This window comes from Cibotium barometz, chromosome 59 (assembly GCF_041138505.1).
Source record: "Cibotium barometz isolate CiBa-2024 chromosome 59, ASM4113850v1, whole genome shotgun sequence".
In the NCBI taxonomy this organism is placed as follows: Eukaryota; Viridiplantae; Streptophyta; class Polypodiopsida; order Cyatheales; family Cibotiaceae; genus Cibotium; species Cibotium barometz.
In genome coordinates, this window is record NC_141104.1 from 3,130,350 (window position 1) to 3,149,126 (window position 18,777).

An 18,777-nucleotide genomic window follows, 5' to 3' on the forward strand; every position below is an offset into this window, starting at 1 on the left:
CATCCACCCACTCCTCTTAGCGTGTTCACATTATGGACCGCTTGTATATACTCTATTATGTGTGTTAGTCACTTTATCTTCTTAGTAGACCTCTTTTGTTGTGTAAAGAAGAAGAAGAATTTTCAGCCTCTCACCTCTCTTCGAGGGTTTGTGTGAGTGTGTGTGTGTATGTGCTTGTTGCAAGAGCTCAAGCTCTCTTCTCCCCTGCATCTTTTCATTTGGTAGGCTCTAATGACATATAACGATTCTATGTGGGCATTAATACTTGAGACACTCCCCTCATGTAATTCCTCTCTGGAAAAGGCTCTAATGATGTCGTATATAGCAGTTCTCTATGTGAACATGGAGATCGGTCTCACTCGCCCTTCTATTTCTAGCTGCTTACAACAGTCGATGCACCAACTCTTGTGTGTCATTCAAACTCGAGATTCCCTCTCTCGGGTTAGGGTAAGCTTGTAACTTCTTAGGAAGGGGTTCTTCAAATCCTCTAAATTTTTACTTCCCTTCCACGAATTTCTTGGCCATTTTAAGAAGCTCATCCTTTCGGTCCATTATGGTCGATCTTACCTCACTTTCCTTGCCTCGTTCTTTATTATCGAGAGTGATTTAAACTAGCAGTTCAAGTATAATTTCTATTTCTACATAGCTCGATTGTCATTTGGCCTTAGAGTTGTTCTTTTTTTTTTCTAAGCTTGTTCTCCTAGATTTTTGGGGTCCTCTATAGAGGGGTTGCAGTCCTTGGTGTTGACATGCTTGTTGTTGTGAAGCTACACAACTGTCAGGGAATATGATAGTGGTTATGTGTGGAGTTAAAGATGTGTTTGAGTGACTTTATGAGTGAAGAATGTGTGATTAGATTGAACTTTTCCTAAGCCATAACCCTTCTTCTATGTTTTTTGTTGTTTTTGCTTCATTAGTAGAGATAGATGGTTGAGTTGACCTCCCCCATAGACGATTGAGGTTAGTAATCTTGCTTGTGATGTTTTTCCATGAACATCATAAGCATTAGATTAGGATAAATAGGATACTTACGCTAAATTAGGGATTGTTCTATTATGTCCAAAGGGTAAAAATTAGCCCATTCTTTCAACTGATTCACAATAATTACTCATTTAGATGTTTGCATGGTGTAGAATAATTGTCTTAAAACCATTGATAAGTAAAAATTGGCCCCTTTTTTCAATTGATTCACAATATTTTCTCATTTGAATGTGTGCATGGTAGAATAATCATCTTAAAACCACTGTTAAGTAAAAATTGGCCCCTTTTTTCAATTGATTCACAATAATTACTCATTTGGATGTTTAGTGGCATAATCATCTTAAAACAATTGCTAAGTTAGGCACTGTTAAAACCACTGTTAAGTAAAAATTGGCCCCTTTTTTCAATTGATTCACAATAATTACTCATTTGGATGTTTAGTGGCATAATCATCTTAAAACAATTGCTAAGTTAGGCACCAAGAAAAAGCCAGTAAAATAACTCGTTGTGTGAAGTGGAATTGTTTCCTAGTCAGATCATTTTCATCCTACTTATTAGTAGGATTGTTTGGGGTAGAATTGCCCGATCCAAGCCTTGGAGTCAGATCATCCTAACCAAGCTGGCACACGATCGTTGACCTGACATCTAGGATCATCTAGGGGGCATTAATGAGCATTAATGATTATTTAATTAGCCATAACCATCATGAACATGGGAATCGGTGCCAATGTACCTACCAAAATTTGTAGGGAACAACAAAATAATTGCACCATAATCGAGGTGCTTCCGACCTGACACTAACAATTGGAAGACAGATGGATCTTTTAGATCCCAGACGTGAAATTACCCAATCCAAGTCTCAAATCGTGATTCAACAAGAATTGTTATGATCCAAGGATCGAATCGTTAAAAATCTAGAATTACTGAGGTCTGTCATTTCCATCCCAAAAGTAGGATCGCCAAGTTCTTAAATCAATTGAACCATTTTGGTTGAATTGTTCTGATGGGAATATGATTATTTCATCTTGAATCATAGCCTACCATGGTGAAGGGATAGTAGAAGGAAGAGAAGGGATGATCTCTTAGGAGGAAATCACTTCAAGAAGAGGCAGTCCAACGGATGAGCAAGAATTCTCATTCTATAGCCATAGACAGGATGCCAAATTCCAGATTCCTTCCTTGCTAGATCCAATCAAGGAAGAATAGTGTCGTCTGAAGAGAGGCAGTACCTCTCAAAAAAGTAAGGGTAGCCACTCCCTTAGAGCCAAGATTGCATGCTCAAGGAGCATGGGAAACTGAAAGACTATATAGTTACAAAAGCAAAGAGCTACAAGCCGACAACGGCTAGTGGGGTACCCAATGATGCATATGGCAAACATACTTTCACACTCTAGATGGGGTGTACTCCTTAGTGTTAACATTCTTGTTGTGCCGTTGCAATTGTCAGGGAATAGAACTAATGCTAGAGTGGCTTTGGAGAATTCTATTAATCCATTATTTGTTTTTTCTCCATGAGTTGTAAAAGGTATGGTAGAGTGATTATGTGTAGAGTTGAAGGTGTGTTTGAGTGATTTTACGAGTTAAGAATGTGCGATTAGATTAAGCTTTTCCTAACTCATAACCCTTCTTTTGTGCTTTTGTTTTTGTTTTTGCTTCATTGGTAAAGATGGATGGTTGAGTTAGCCCCCCCTATCGAGGTTAGTAGTCTCGCTTTGTGAGGCTTTTCCATTAGCATCATAAGCACTAGGCTAGATTAAATAGGCTAATTAGGCTAAATTAGGGATTGTCCCATTATGTCCACCAAAGGGTAAAAATTGGCCCATTCTTTCAATTAATTTGGATGTTTGCGTGGTAGAATAATCATTTTGAAACCATTTTTAAGCTAAGTACTAAGCAAAAAACCATTGCTAAGCCAAGTACTAAGCAAAAAAACCAAGAAACCAGTAAAATAACTCGCTTTGTAAAGTGGAATTGCTTCCCAATTGGATCATTTCGATCCTACTAGTAGGATTTTTTGGGGTAGAATTGACCGATCCAAGCCCTGGAGTCGGATCATTCTAACGAGGCTGGTACGATCGCTAACCTAACATCTCGGATCATCTATGGCACATTAATGAGAATTTAATTAGCCATAACTGTCATGAACATGGGAATTAGTGCCAGTGTACCTACTAAAATCTACAGGGAGCAACACAATCATTACACCGTAATCAAGGTGTCACCCGCTCGACACTAACAATTCGTAGACAAACATATCATTCTAATCCTAGAAGTGCAATCGCCTGATCCGAGTTTCGGATCGTGAGTTAACTAGAAACGTTATGATCCAAGGTTCGAAACGTTCAAAATCTAGAATTGCCATAATCTAATCATTTTAATCCCAAAAGTAGAAACGTCCACTTCTTAAATCAGTAAAATCATTTTAGTTGAATCGTCTGATTAGAATCATTCCATCAAGGATCATTACGTATGGAATCGTTTTTAAGAAAAATCGTCAAAGGTGGATCACCCAATTAGGATCGTCGATCCTAAAGAAAAACAATAAAAAATATCAAACTTCCTCAAAATATAAAAAACTTAAAAATCAAGAAATTTTACCAAAAGATATCAAAAAACCATAAAAAGAACCTTAGCAAGTGATTCTGATGTTAGACCAATTGCTTATACATTTACGTTCGAGCTGAATCATAACGACTTCATACTCAAATCCAACATTTAAACATGAAACATTATTTTATGTGACAACACTAGGGAGTGGGACAAGACCAAGAGTTGATCTAACCACCGTAGTAGCTCCAAATTCCAGTTCAAAAGTAGACCACGAATCCTTTCACAATGGAGGATACTAGGAATCCTTTCACAACGGAGGACACCAAATCAGGATTGCGGGGCATTAGCCCAATTTAACATCTAAACATAGAAATGGCCAAACAAGATTACAGAGGAGAGTCATCAGAAGGAGCCAAAGGTCCCAAGCTGAAAGATCAATGGGTTGAGAGAAGTGCCATGAGTGAATAAAAAGAATAAGGAGAGCTTGAGTTCCTTGTTGCAAGCAAACACACACAAGAGAGTGTAAGACACAAGAGAGAGAGATGGATGGCTAAATTTTCTTCTATCTTCTTCTCTTCTCTACAAACCATATAACTAAAAGATAAGAGTACATACATAAAGGGAAATTACTCTCCTACAACAACATACAATGGTCGGTCTATAGTGTGAACCCTGAAAAGATGCAGGGGAGAAGAGAGCTTGAGCTCTTTTGCAAGCACACACACACTCACAAAAGCCTAAAAGAGAACACACAAGGTGAGAGGCTGAAAATTTTCTTCTTCTTCACACACACTCAACACACCATATGCAAAGATAAGAGTACACACATTATGAAAAGGTACTCAACCAAATACATACTAGGGTTCTCTATAGTGTGAACCCAACTAAATGAGCTGGCGCTATAACTATGCCAGTCTCTAGAATGGCTATCACATAGCCTGTCATCCCACTGGCCGCATATCACCCATGATCTCGCCAACCATGCCAGTGGTATAAGTGTGGGGCCTATCCCCCAGGCGGGTCATCAGTGTCCACCGCCTCACTAGATGAGCTCGATATCTCAACACTCCCCCTCGAGCTCAACTCCATCTCATGTACACCAAGCGAAGCCCTGAATCTACAGAGCTTCTCTGTACCCAATGCTTTGGTGAAGATGTCAGCGACCTGATCCTGTGTGCTGACATAAACAAGGTCAACGTCTCTTGCCAAAACCTTCTCTCTGACAAAATGGTAGTGGACCTCTATATGCTTCGTGCGAGCATGAAAAACTAGGTTCCTGGCCAACTGTATACTGCTAATGTTGTCACAGAAAATGACAACTTGTCTATCCACTGATAGACCCAAATCTGCAAGTAGCTTTCTCAACCAAGCTACCTCACATGCTGCCATAGCAGCACCTCTGTACTACTCGGCCTATGTACTAGTGGATAGAGCAACCGTAGCCTGCTTCTTGCTGCTCTAAGTCACAGCAGCACTCCCCAAAGGAAACATAAAGCCACTAGTAGATCTTCTATCTGAGATACTACCAGCCCAATCAGCATTTGTGTACCCATGTACACATATCTCTGTCCAGTTTCATAAAATAGTCCACAATGCAAAGTACACCTCACATACCTCAGTATGCATCCAAATGCGGCTTCCAACAAGGAACCTGCATAAACTGACTCACCAACCCAACAGCATAGCTCAAATCTGGCCTGGTGATTGTCATGTAGATCAAGCTTCCTAATATGCGCCTGGTGATCGTCATGTAGATCAAGCTTCCTAATATGCGCCTGTACATAGTAGGATCCTCCAAAATCTCTCCTGAATCTGCACTCAAATTCTGATCCAATGGCACTGAGATAGGCTTACAGCCTGTCATACCATACTTGGACAACATGTCCAAGCCATATTGTCTCTGCAGTAATCCAATACCATGTGGTGACCTAATCACCTCAATGCCCAAGAAATATTTGAGCTCCCCCAGATCCTTCATCTCAAACTTCTGTCTAAGCAAGATCTTTACATCAAAGATCTCTGCATCATGGTCCCCCATAATGATCAGGTCATCTACATAGATGACAACAAGCACAACCCCTCTATCATTGTGTCTCACATACAGCGAGAAATCTGCATTGGCTACATGAAAGCCAATAGTGACAAGATATTCAGAAATCTTGTCAGACCATGCTCTTGGTGCTTGTTTTAAGCCATACAAGGCTTTCTTCAACCTGCAAACATGCTCGGGGTGACTCACATCATCATAACCAGGTGGCTATAACATATACACCTCTTCCTGCAAATCCCCATGCAAGAATGCATTCTTTACATCCATCTGATGTCGCAGCCACTGCTATCACAACTCTCACTGTTGCCATCTTGGCAACTGGGCTGAAAGTTTCCTCATAATCAATGCCATATGTCTACGCATATCCTTTGGCTACCAATCTAGCCTTGTACCTGCTTATGCTTCCATCATCACTGTTATTTTTTACTTTGTACACCCACTTGCATCCAATGGCTTTCTTGCCTCCAGGCAATTGCACTAAATCCCAAGTCTCATTTCCATATAGTGCATCCAATGGCTTGTACCTGCTTATGCTTCCATCACTGTTATGTTTTACTTTGTACACCCACTTGCATCCAATGGCTTTCTTGCCTTCAGGCAATTGCACCAAATCCCAAGTCTCATTTCCATATAGTGCATCCATCTCCTCATCCATAGCTTTCTTCCAACACACATTTCCAACAACCTCATCAATGCATGTGGGCTCTACAACCTGTACAACTTCACTCTCCCAGATCTTCGCAGCTTTGCACTCATGGCTTCCATAGCCTTCTTTACACCAAGTGTTCTCATGGCTGGTATCCCAAGATCCTCATCAAGGCTCATCTCTCAGCCACTAGACTCTCCATCAACATGAGAATGCCCTACAGAAATGTCACGCATACTAAGGGGCTCAACCACTTTCTCTTTGCCTTTATGTGATGTACTAATCACATTTGCAGGACTGGTATTATGACGCAGCCTGCCACTCCATGGTCTATCAACTAAACCACTAGATGAGGGCTCTCCTGGTCCAGTCAAAGACTGTGATTGCTGACTTGCATTCTGTGCAACCACAATTCCACTCACATCAACCCCAATAGCTTCTTTTTCAACAGCATACCAGCTGATCATCTCTCATAAAAAACAACATCCCTGCTTACCCTCAACTCACGTGTAGCAGGGTTATAACACCTGTATCCCTTTTGCTCAAGGGAATACCCAATAAACACACATTTTCAGCTTTTGGATTCAACTTAGTTCTCAGCTTTTGGATTCAGCTTAGTTCTCAGCTCATCTGGCACATGCACATATGCAATGCATCTAAAGACTTTCAGATGAGACAAATCAGGTTTTCTGCTAGTAAACCTCTCCTCTGGAGTTACATCATGTATGGCTGTAGTTGGAGTCCTATTCATGATGTAAACTGCTGTAGAAACAGCCTCAGCCCAATAGCTATGTGGCATATTCTTCTCTCCCATCAATGCTCGCGCAATCTCAGCAATGTGCCTATTTTTTCGCTCAGCAACTCCATTTTGCTGCAGAGTGTATCTGCATGTAAACTGTCTCTGAATACCATTCTTCTTAAAAAATTCAGAGAACTCATTGGAGAAGTACTCTCCCCCTCCATCTGACCTTAGACACTTTACATGTTTCCATGTTTGTTTTTCAACCATAACTCTGAAATTCTGAAAATGAAACCTCACTCTTCTCGTTCATGAAGTATACCCACACTTTCCTTGTGTGGTCATCAATAAATGTCACATAATACCTGCAACCTCCCATAGACATGGTCTTCGTAGGACCCTATACATCTGAATACACATCTAGTGCATTTCTGCTCACATTTCTGCCACATGGAAATACATGCTTTGTTTGCTTTCCAAATTGGCATGCTTCACATATTTTCTATATGCCTTCAACTTTAAACTTTGGCAGCCCTGTCACAATTCCTTTAGTTTGCATAGACTTCATTCTCTGCACATTCACATGTCCAATTCTTTTATGCCAAATGTCTGTGTCTGCAACAATTCTTGAACCATTTGCAAACATCGCAGCACTCACTTCAGGCATGTTTACATTCATTGTAAACATTCTTCCCACTCTGTTGCCTTTTGCAACCAACCTGCACTTGTCTTTAAAGTCTTCAACATAACAACCATCAGGGTTAAACCGAACCTGCAAACCCTGCTCAATCATCTGGTCAACTCAAACCAAATTCTTTGTTATGTTCGGAACATGAAGTACATTTGCAAGGTACTTCACTTTGCCATCCTGCATAGACAATGGCACATCTCCAACATGGGCAATTGGATGAGCAGTGTCATCCCCTGTTTCCACAAAACCTGGTCTTTCAACGTACCATACATCATCTTTATGTGCTACTTCAATATTTTCAGACATGGCATTAACGACATGCTGCATAACAAACAACCTTTCATTATCCTCATTGTTTGTGCTCGAGGATGCATAGTTGTTTTGCTGCGATTTCCCATTTTGCATGTCAACTTGCTTCTTATAACAATCTGCCTGCGCATGTCTAGGCTTACCACAATAAAAGCATCCACGTGTATCATTATACTGCCTTTGCCAATTTCCACGACCTCTTTGACTCCCCCTGCCTCTGAATCGGCCTCTTCCACCAGTGTGTTGTTGTTGTTGTGAATTCTGGGACTGTTGTTGTTGCTGCTGCTGGCCATAATTCTGATTACCTGTTCGGCCACCTCCTTGGCCGCGTCCACGGCCTCCTCTAGCTCGTCCTCTTCCTGAACTTGTGTAGAAGGCCTGTTGCTCTGAACTGTTTTTGTTTTGTGAAGACTGTTGGTCTTCACCCAAGCTCTTCTCTTCTATAATCAACATAGACACCAAATCTGTGAAATTGGGAATGTTGTCCCGAGTCTGAATAGACGTCTTAAATGCCTTGTATTGTAGTCCGAGACCACGTAGACAGACTTCCACCTTATCATCATCATCTACTGAAACGCCAATAGATGCAAGGGATTCCACAATACCCTTGATCTTCAATGCATAGTCATTCACAGTCATACTCTTTTTCTCCACAGTATGAAGTTCATTCTTCAAGTGTATCTTTCGTGCCTTGGTATTCGTTTCATAGAGTTTTACCAAGGTGTCCCACGCCTCCTTTGGGGACTTGGCATCCTGTATGTGCCCAATCATGGTGTTTTGTATACTGATAGAGAGCCAATACATAACTTTTCTGGCTCCTTGGTTCCAATCCTTGAACTCTTTCACATCTACAGTAGTCAAATTGATCTCCGGTGCCTCTTCATGCTCACCTTCTATTTATGTAGTCCCAATAGCCCTTTCCCATCAGGAAATTTATCAACCTGAACCTCCAAACATGGAAGTTGTTCTTGTCAAGCTTCTCAGCAACAATCTGGTTTATGCCATCATTTGACATCTTGCTAGACACACAAATTTACGAGAAATAGCACTCCGGTTTGTCCTGCACAAACTCCTGTATTTTCTGCAGCGGTACTGTACTACACTGAAATATCACAACCAGTGACCTCAATGTGCATACATACACCCAATGGCAACTGTTGACCTCCTTGCAACACACACAATGTCTACATAACCAATCTGTCTTCCTGCAGTTCTTAAAACAGAGTTCTGCATAGAATCGATGACTTACCCACAGTGCTCGAAATCGCCTGCTTTCTGAAAAACGGAGGTCCTAACGCGCCCGAAACGCATTTTCGGCCTGAAATACATAGTTCGATAAGACAATATAGTTGCCCTATAGCTTTACTCCCGCAAAGAAAGCTCCTCAATTAGAGATCGTTTGTCGGTGCCTCCCGTAGAGCTCCTGACAAGGGTGTAGTCGCCAACACAAATAGGGAAGAGTAGATGAAGCTCTTACTCTCGTACCGCTTCTTGTGCTTCTCTTGCTTGCACCTCAGCCCTTAGCAGCATGAACCACGCTCTGATACCATGAAAAGATGCAGGGGAGAAGAGAGCTTGAACTCTTGCAAGCACACACACTCAGAAAACCCTAAAAGAGAACACACAAGGTGAGAGGCTGAAAATCTTCTTCTTCTTCACACAACACTCAACACACCATATACAAAGATAAGAGTACACACATTATGAAAAGGTACTCAACCAAATATATAATAGGGTTCTCTATAGTGTGAACCCAACTAAGTGAGCTGGCGCTATAACTATGCCAGTCTCTCTAGAATGGCTGTCACACAGCCTGTCATCCCATTGGCCGCATATCACCCATGATCTCACCAACCATGCCAGTGGTGTAAGTGTGGGGCCTATCCCCAAGCGGGTCATCAGTGTCCCCCGCCTCACTAGATGAGCTCGATATCTCAACAAACCCGACTATATGAGCTGGCACTATAACTATGCCATAACTCTACTACTCAAAAGTGGATGTCACATAGCCTTTCATCCATTGGAGGCATATCAACCATAATCTCACCAACCATGCTAGTGGCATAAGTGCAAACGCTACACCCAAGCGGGTCATCAATGTCCACTGTAGCACTAGTTGAGCTTGATATCTCAACACTTCCCCTCGAGCTCCACTCCACACATCACACTCCAGGTAAGCTCCTAAACCTGTGGAGCTTCTCTGGGCCCAATGCCTTCGTGAAGATGTTAACCACTTGATCCTCTATGCTGACATATACCAGATTTACATCACGTGTTAGAACCTTCTCCCTCACAAAGTGATAATGCACCTCAATGTGCTTCGTTCTAGCATGGTATATTGGATTACTGAAACTGTATGCTACTCATGTTGTCACAATAAATGATAACTGCCCTATCCACGGGCTCACCCATATCACCAACAAGTAGCTTCTAAAACCAAGCTACCTCACAAGTTGCCATAGCAGCACCCCTGTACTCTGCCTCTGTACTCGACAAGGCAAATGTTGGCTGCTTCTTATTGCTCTAACTCAAAGCAGTACCTCCAAATGAGAACATAAAACCACTGGTAGATCTCATGTATGCAACACTACTAGTCCAATCAACATATGTGTATCCATGTAGCTATATCTCTATACTAGTCCAATCAGCATCTGTGTATCCATGTAGCTATATCTCTATACTAGTCCAATCAGCATCTGTGTACCCATGTAGTTGTATCTCTTTACCAGCCTCATAGAAAAGTCCATAATCAACTATGGACTTTATGTACCTAAGAATCCATCTTGTCGCATCCAAGTGTGGCTTCCTTGGGGCTTGCCTAAACTGACTCACATGTCCAACAACATAGCTCAAGTCTGGCCTAGTAATGGTCATGTAGATCAAGCTACCCACTATGTGCCTATACGTAGTGGGGTCCTCCAAAAGCTCACCTGTATCTGCACAAAGCTTTGTGATATGCTCCAATGGCATTGAAATAGGCTTACAGCCTGTCATACCATACTTGGACAACATGTCTAAGCCATACTGCCTCTGCAATGACAAAATGCCATGAGTTGATTTCACCACCTCTATGCCCAAGAAATACTACAACTCACCCAAATCCTTCATCTCAAACTTCTGCTTTAAAAGCCTCATGACATCATGTATGTCAAGCATCACTATCACTAGTGACCCATAAATGACTAATAGCATGATCCCTTTATTTGTCTTTTTTACATAAAGTGAAAAATTTGCATCAGATATCTGAAATCTAATGGTAACAAGATACTCCCCGATCTTGTTTGACCATGCTCTGGGTGCCTGCTTCAAGCTATACAAGGCTTTGCGTAACCTGCACACAAAATTTGGGTGTGCATCACTCTCATAAACTAGTGGCTGTATCATGTATACTTCTTTTTGCAAATCACCATGCAAGAAGGCATTCTTTGCGTCCATTTGATGTAAAGACCAACTCTTTGCTACAGGCATAGCGATGACAGCTCTCACGATTACCATTCTTGCAACTGGCAATGTCTCCTTATAGTCAATACCATAAGTCTGCGCATAGCCCTCGGCAACCAAACTTGCCACCATCAGCGTTATGCTTGACCTTATACACCCACTTACATCCAATTGCCTTCTTTTTCTTAGGCAAAGGCACTAACTCCTATGTTGCATTTGCATCCAATGTTGCCATCTCCTCATTCATGGCATCTTCCCATTTCTCATTTCCAAGTGCCTGCTCAAAACAAGTGCCTGGGCTCCAACTCTTGTATTGCTTTAACCATGTAAGCATAATGATGGGTTGTATATCCATCATATATCAGGGTACCTAACCCTCGTAGGGGCCTGCATACACCTGGATCACTGTCAGGTGTCCTCACAAAACAACCCTAGTTCTCCTTGCACCAAGAGTAACCCCACAGACGAAATGCCAAGCTCCTCATCAAGGCTCTGCCCAGAGCCGCTAGAATCACTATCCACATATGAGTGATCTACTTTCATAGTGTTAGAATGGGAGCTGGGGACACATGACCGGTCGGAAACTCGTGACCTTTAGTCCCCATCTATTTACGCAATTTCCCTTGGCTATCGACTCCGAACTATCCTATCGCTCTTTAAGGGAGGAGCTTGCCGAACAAGAACGTTTTTCTGGTACCAACTTAGAACATAAAATGGAATGACTGCTACAATCACCAGCATAGCCCCTAAATGCAAGGCGGTCCATGTGCTAATGGACAGCTCCTTAGCTTACTCCTTTTCTCCTCTTCATGTGATTGCATCTAAGTCACGGTTTTCGAGGACTCGACGAACAGCTTGTTATCTTTGCACTCCTCTTTGCTATTCATCCTGTCCACACTTCTACTCGGCGACGGACCTTCGTCTTGGACTTCTGAGACGTCTACAAAAGCGTGCTGGTCCAATGAGGGCTTGGTACTTTGCCAATCACCTGCCATTTGCTGTTCTCGTCGGCTACTTGGTTCAAAAAGGGCTACTTGGTTCAAAAAAGCACTGAATGCTTTCTCTTTCTAGGCTCTCTCTTCGTTGGCCCTTCACGCTTCAGTCTAGGCCTCCAGCTTCTTGTATGTCATCGTATGCTATTTCTCGTACTTTGTACACAAGGCCCAGCCTTGATCATCACTTCGCACCCCTTCCTCCTCTTCCTTTTCTTTCATGACTTCCCATGGTGTGGACATTACTCTAAAAAACAGCTGGTTTCACTGTTATGAGCTAGTTATTGAAAAAGTGTTCGTACGCTTGTGGGGTGAAAGGCCGAAGGAGGATTGCTTTTCTCGCTTGGTCCTTCGGACTTCAACAAAGGAACAGAGTCGTAGCTCTTTGATTCACCCCTAGCCACAGTCATTTCCGTATTTTGTCACATTGGTGGGTTCGGTTCTGCAAGGACTCTATGCAGGGCTTCAACTTGCTCGTGGTGGTTAGATCAATCGGTTTCGGGTCAAATAGAAACAAGGCCGAAAATCAGGCACAAAAAGTTGATCTACGGGTCGTGCCTTCTTTTTTGGTCAGACGAAGGTCACCGGACGAGATGCCTCTCCGTCCACCTACTTAATTACTTTTTGGCCAGACGGAGATCAGCTAAAAAAAAATATCTCCCAGTGACCTTTTGGTGCACGGTCCTCACACCCACCTGCTTATATCTGCGGTGTGAGTGCCTCGCCCGCATTCTTTGTTGGGGTGGGATTCTGGCCTGTCTCTTCGTCTAAAACCTGCTCTTCGAAGGAAAAGAGAGAACAAGATCTGTATTTTAGGGTTTTGCATGCTTGGCGTGATTCACTTGCAAAGCCACGCACAAGCAAATTTGTATCGCTGTTCTCAATACACAGTAATGGCTTCCCCTGTTGCAGATAGGCCTTTCAAGCGCAGAAGAGGAAAGAGCGTGACATGGTCAACACATGACAGGATGTGCGAGGTGGGTTGTTATTTATTTGCCTTTCTGTTGCTTCAGTCAGGGTTTTAGCTTGTTGTCAGGATTAATGGCCTCTCTCTCTCTCTCTCTCTCTCTCTCTCTCTCGTTGATTAGTGCTTGCCCATGTTTTAACTAGTTCAAGCCCATCATTAACTCAATCGTTGACTGAATAGCAGGATGTCAAACTGCGTCGTTTAATAACTGTTGTGCGAAAGTGCATGATTCAATGGATTGAATGCCTCCCCTTTCTTCCTTGTTCTCAAGGAACTGACTGATGGTTCACTTCACCTTGTTAAATTTGTACTTGATCCTGTATGCGCAGGATTTGCTTAATGGGTGAGAGTTCTTCCCAATCAGCACACAGACATCTCAGATCTTGATGGTATTCATCAGGAATGAACTTCTAGAAACAGGGAATGTTTTATTTGAAGCCCACAAATAGGCAAAGAGGGAATGGTTTCTTCTTCGTAAGGGCATGCGTCTCTGAAAAGGCAAGAGCTCTTTGCCCAACACATGCTGTCATGTGTTGGGCAAAGACAAAGCCTCTGGTGATCTGAAGGTGAAGCTTCCACCAAGGAGAACCTCCGGAGATGACCCGGGGTTTGTGATTGAAGAGGAAGTTTACATGTCGAGATGGGGGAGGAATACATATACTCACTGCTTGATGTTGTAATTGTACATCTGTCACAGTTGGTGAGGCATGTCATATAGGGTGGGGGTTGGCTTGAGAGGAGCAATGGTGCTCTCATGTTGGTTTCTAAGCTGTCAGGTTTTACTGTGATGGAGTCAACCTTGTCAAGTTCACTACAATTCCTCTATTATTGTCACCATTAGATTAAAAGCCAATGAGACCACATATACATCTTATGCAGGTTTTCTATGATGAAGAATGTATGACAACTTTCCCTTACTGACAAGGCCATGCTTGGGACCATTTATCCCTAAGGGTTTAATAATTTTGGCATAAGCTCAAGCCTGGGCTTGAGGCCATCAAAGTTTTTTCAACGAGCTTGTTTAATTATTAGCAGAAACAGCTAGGAGTATGCCCCAATCCATGAATGGGTGCTAAATTTGCAACTCTTAATTCACAGGTACATGAATTCCATGCAAATGATGCACCATCAACAACAGAATCCATAGTGCAGGCGAAGTGTCACAGGCGCATGTTGGCAAGCAAAACTAGCTTGAATAGGGAGCTGGATTTACCCCCAGGATTTTATGGGTCTCTGGCAAAACGCGTGCGACTTGATGTACTGACCAAGGCATCTGTGGTGATTGAAAAACATTGGCATTGCCCCGAGGAGGTAGTACTATGGATAGGTTCATGCATATAAACGGCACTTTTGTCTCATTTCCTTTGCTCATTTATTAGAATTATTAAAAGTCCACTTCAGATGACAGATGCTCTATACATTAATTATCCCTCCAAAGATTAGACTACTGTCTGGTGTGGAACTTTTGTTACCTTCTTCTCAACATAAACCTCTGCTATCTTACCTCTTTACTATTCTCTTCTCATTACATTCATGGTGTGCAACTATGAAGTCTCTAAATGTAACGATGGAAGCATTTGTTTTTCAGTTTGCCTTAGATCCAGCTTGGTGTGTGGCGGAGGGAGGCGAAAGCATGGAAACTGTTTACCAGGATCAGAGGGAAATCAGAATGTCAGAGGCCATTTATCGCCATTTATCTTCTGTCCCGGATAGGTAGAGGATGCAACATTAACTTTTGATTAGCTCACATGTTGAGGCTTGGTGAAAACTTGTCTATTGGCATGCATTTCTTGATAGTTGCTTTTGCTGCCACAATTTGACATACAGTCCTGCCGAACCTCAAGAACCATGCAAGGATGTTGACGATTCTCTAGTGTTTGAAATACCTCTTACTTCGGTTGAGGATGAAGAGGAGAAAACTGAAGATGAAGTTGACAAGGAAGACTGCTTACAACATGTACCCGCATCAGGTATATGATACAAAGCTTGAATAAATTTGGCCTCTATTTTTAGCCTCTCTATTTTAAGATCTATGTGAAATTAATCACTAATCCATTGGGGGACCTTCATAGGACCACATGACCCCTGTGAAGGACCAGAACCTGAGATGCTGACTGATTGTGAAAACCCTGTTCTTGATAAACATGATGCTCTCAAGAATGGGCAAGGTCCAGCAATAAGAGATGCTGATCCCAAAATAGCTGCTGCTGTAGCCGCAGCCTGTATGGTTGTCAAGACATTGGAAGGGCGTGGTCTGGTGGATCAAGAGCTTCTGGTTGCGCTACTCAGAAATCCTGCGTTGATAAAGTCCTTAACACATTCTAGTCAAATTCCAAAGGATTTGATGAAAAAAACTACCAGCCATTCTCTGAATGAACCAATAGAGCAGTTAAGTTCTTGTACTGCATCATTTAATGCGGTACCGATTGTTCAGGGGTGCCTTGAACATCCCAACATTTCAGTGGTACCAGCAGGTTGTCCCAACGCTTTGAATGGTTTGCTGGGTAATGGAGCTCAAGTTTCTATTAGAGCTCCTCATACTCACTCTCCAAATAGGTTGCTGGCTAATGGAGCACAAGTATCTCATGGGGTGCCCTTAAATCCAAGTTTTCATGGGGGCATTAATAGTGCAAACCTAGAGGAGTTAGCAGGAGACCCTTCTGTTATGCTTGCAAATATGATCTTGCCTGATGCAGGCAAAGTTAGTGAAAGGGGGTGCCGGAATTTGAGTTTGTGTCCCTCATCAAGTGTCTTACCAATTCTTCTAGAGAGCCCTAGTCTGGTCATTTCTAAAAGAAATGCTTTTCATCAAGGGGCTAGAGGTGAGATCAACATGCATGCCTGTAATCAGGTGGGTAGTGGGGCCCATGATACCAATAGCATGCATGATTCTTTCCACATACCGCCAAGCTTTCGTGACGTTGAAGATCAATCATTCATGCATACAAGCGGGATGAAGGTGCAAGCAGAGATAAAGGCCTCTGATTTTTTTAAATGGCCAACTCAAAAGCTTAGTGTAAGTGGAAGTGTTCAAGCAGTGCAGGCTGTGGCCACATCATGTACTGAATTGCACCAACAATTTGGCATGGAGTCTGAACCACATCCCCCTCTCATGGGTTTTGGCATCAATGCAGTATCTGATCCAAAAAGTCTGCAGGAGAATAGTGTCATAAGGTTATTCTCTAAAATGGCATCTGCAAGGCCAAAGAAGCATTGTCTCTATTTTAATAGCCCTAAAGGATGTCGCAATGGTGTGACCTGTGGTTTTCTTCACCAATCAAGTAACCTAGAAGTGCAGTGGAATGACACTAAATAGTGTGTGAAGAGCTAGGACTTGATCTGCTATGTGAACTGAATGGAGTAACAATAATAGGGGTGCAGAGTAGTGTGCCTCTTGAGATGGAGGATACAGAGGATACATAGACATGACTGAAATGTTGGCAGTAACTCTTCGCCACCTATTCTGTCCCTCGCAGGTGCCTGACTTCCCAATTAAGACAGGACATGATTAATGCTTGAGTACATCACTTTTGTTGCTATCAGTTTGGGGGATGGCAAGGATAGACGTTTCTAAGTTCTTGCTTTTGCACACGGTGACCATTATCTTTGCATATACCTTATGGCTTTCCTGGACTTTAACCTTGACTGAAGGCCACTTGAAAAACCTCTTGATGCAAGCTTTTTTTTTTAAGTACTGAAGGTGTCTAAGTACTAAGAATATTTTTAGATTCTGTGCTTCTTCAATTTAACACTGCACACAGCAAAGCTATGGGTGTCTTGATGTGAGAGATTCTTGAGCTCATTCAAAGGAACCTTGTCAACAGATACGGCCAGAAGAGCACAGAGAGGTCACCATAGTTGGTTTGGAGTATTATCTATCATTACTATGATTATGGTGTGTAACAAGTATTATAGCCAAATTAATCATGGAGTGCACTAATATGTACAACCTATGTGCTGCTACCCACCCTCTCTCCCCACCCCCCCAAAGAGTGCACACACACACACACACACACACACACAACCCACCAAACACACCTAAACATCTTAAATCTCTCTTATATAGTTATAGATATGGTTATAATTTTATATAAATATAAATATATTTATATAATTCCATCCTCTCAGATTGATAGGCTGCATTGTTCAGCTTAGCAAAATGCTCCCTGATGTAGCCCTGGGCAGTGTTGTTATCTTTGTTGGTTTAACTTTGCACAAGTGCTTTATTGGTAGTTGGGTGCTTAAGCGTATTTTCTTTTTTCTTATGAATGATGATTGAGGAGGAGGGAAGGTGGATATGTTGATCTTGGAGATTCTACACATGGACGATTAGTCACGTGAACACATACATTACAACATATACATGCTTTTTTCTTATGAATGATGATTGAGGAGGAGGGAAGGTGGATATGTTGATCTTGGAGATTCTACACATGGACGATTAGTCACGTGAACACATACATTACAACATATACATGCATGAGAAAATAGGTGGATATGGCTAGCACTCACCAGCCACAGGTGCTAAATGACATATTGGCAAGAAGCTTGTGAGCTTTAGACCAATGAAACCTTAGCATCCTCCATATCCTCAAGGCATGCCTACAACATACAATGCATTCCCAATCCTCAGAATTGTCATTGGTGTGGCTAGTGAGGGGGCTAACCAATACCTAGGTCCTTTAAAGGCTCCTCTTCCAAGGTTAAAGTTCTCTCTCAATTCTGAGAAATTGCAAAAGTAATTAAGAGAATAGTTATCAACATAGGCCACAAAAGTTACAAATGATGTCTCCACTTTTTTAAGGCATGCAGGTTCACATTATGGACCGACCTTTCACATTATGGACCGACCTTTGTATGTTTTAGTAGGGGAGTACTTTCCCTTATAGTATTTACTCTTATCTTTATGTTATGGTGGAATGTTTATTGGTGGTAATTATTAGGTCTCTCTCTCTCTCTCTCGCGCTTGCTCTTTTCTTCTGCTGCTTCTTGTATGAGGTAATAGGGTCTCTTTAGATCTTCTTTCTATAGCGTACTATTATTGAACATCTATAGGGTTATGTGGATTAACGTTTTTTAGGAATCCTCTCTCTCTCTCTCTCTCTCTCTCTCTCTCTCATTTGTCAACTAAGTAAATATGAGATAATAAATCACTAACAATATAATCTAAACCTTTATTAATTTAAATATCTTTTAATTTCTTTTCATTACATTAATTCCATCCTTACAAGGTTTTGACTTCAACTTAACTTGTTAGAAATTTAGGGAGGATAAAAGCAAAGCTTTAACATGGTTGAAATCAAGCTTAATTAACACATTATAAGTAAGATAATTAGATGACAAATCAACTCAATCATTGTGATGATCAGACTCATGAATATTGTCAACAAGGTACATAGGTTTAAAGTTTG

At 41.9% G+C, this 18,777-nt stretch overlaps 1 protein-coding gene across 2 annotated transcripts; it reads left to right on the forward strand.

The window, feature by feature from the left end:
• Nucleotides 1–13,039: 13,039 nt before the first annotated feature.
• LOC147605384 (uncharacterized) lies at nucleotides 13,040–17,115 on the forward strand. Of its 2 annotated transcripts, none has more exons than XM_086793023.1 (5): nucleotides 13,040–13,376; nucleotides 14,465–14,677; nucleotides 14,955–15,079; nucleotides 15,194–15,336; nucleotides 15,439–17,115. In XM_086793023.1, the coding sequence occupies exons 1-5, from the start codon at nucleotides 13,224–13,226 to the stop codon at nucleotides 16,680–16,682; spliced, it is 1,878 nt and encodes a 625-aa protein (XP_086649149.1). In that variant the 5' UTR covers nucleotides 13,040–13,223; the 3' UTR covers nucleotides 16,683–17,115. The 2 variants fall into 2 exon arrangements, with proteins under 2 accessions (XP_086649149.1, XP_086649150.1); XM_086793024.1 differs by having other exon boundaries at nucleotides 13,101–13,376; nucleotides 13,696–14,677.
• The last annotated feature ends 1,662 nt before the right edge of the window (nucleotides 17,116–18,777 follow it).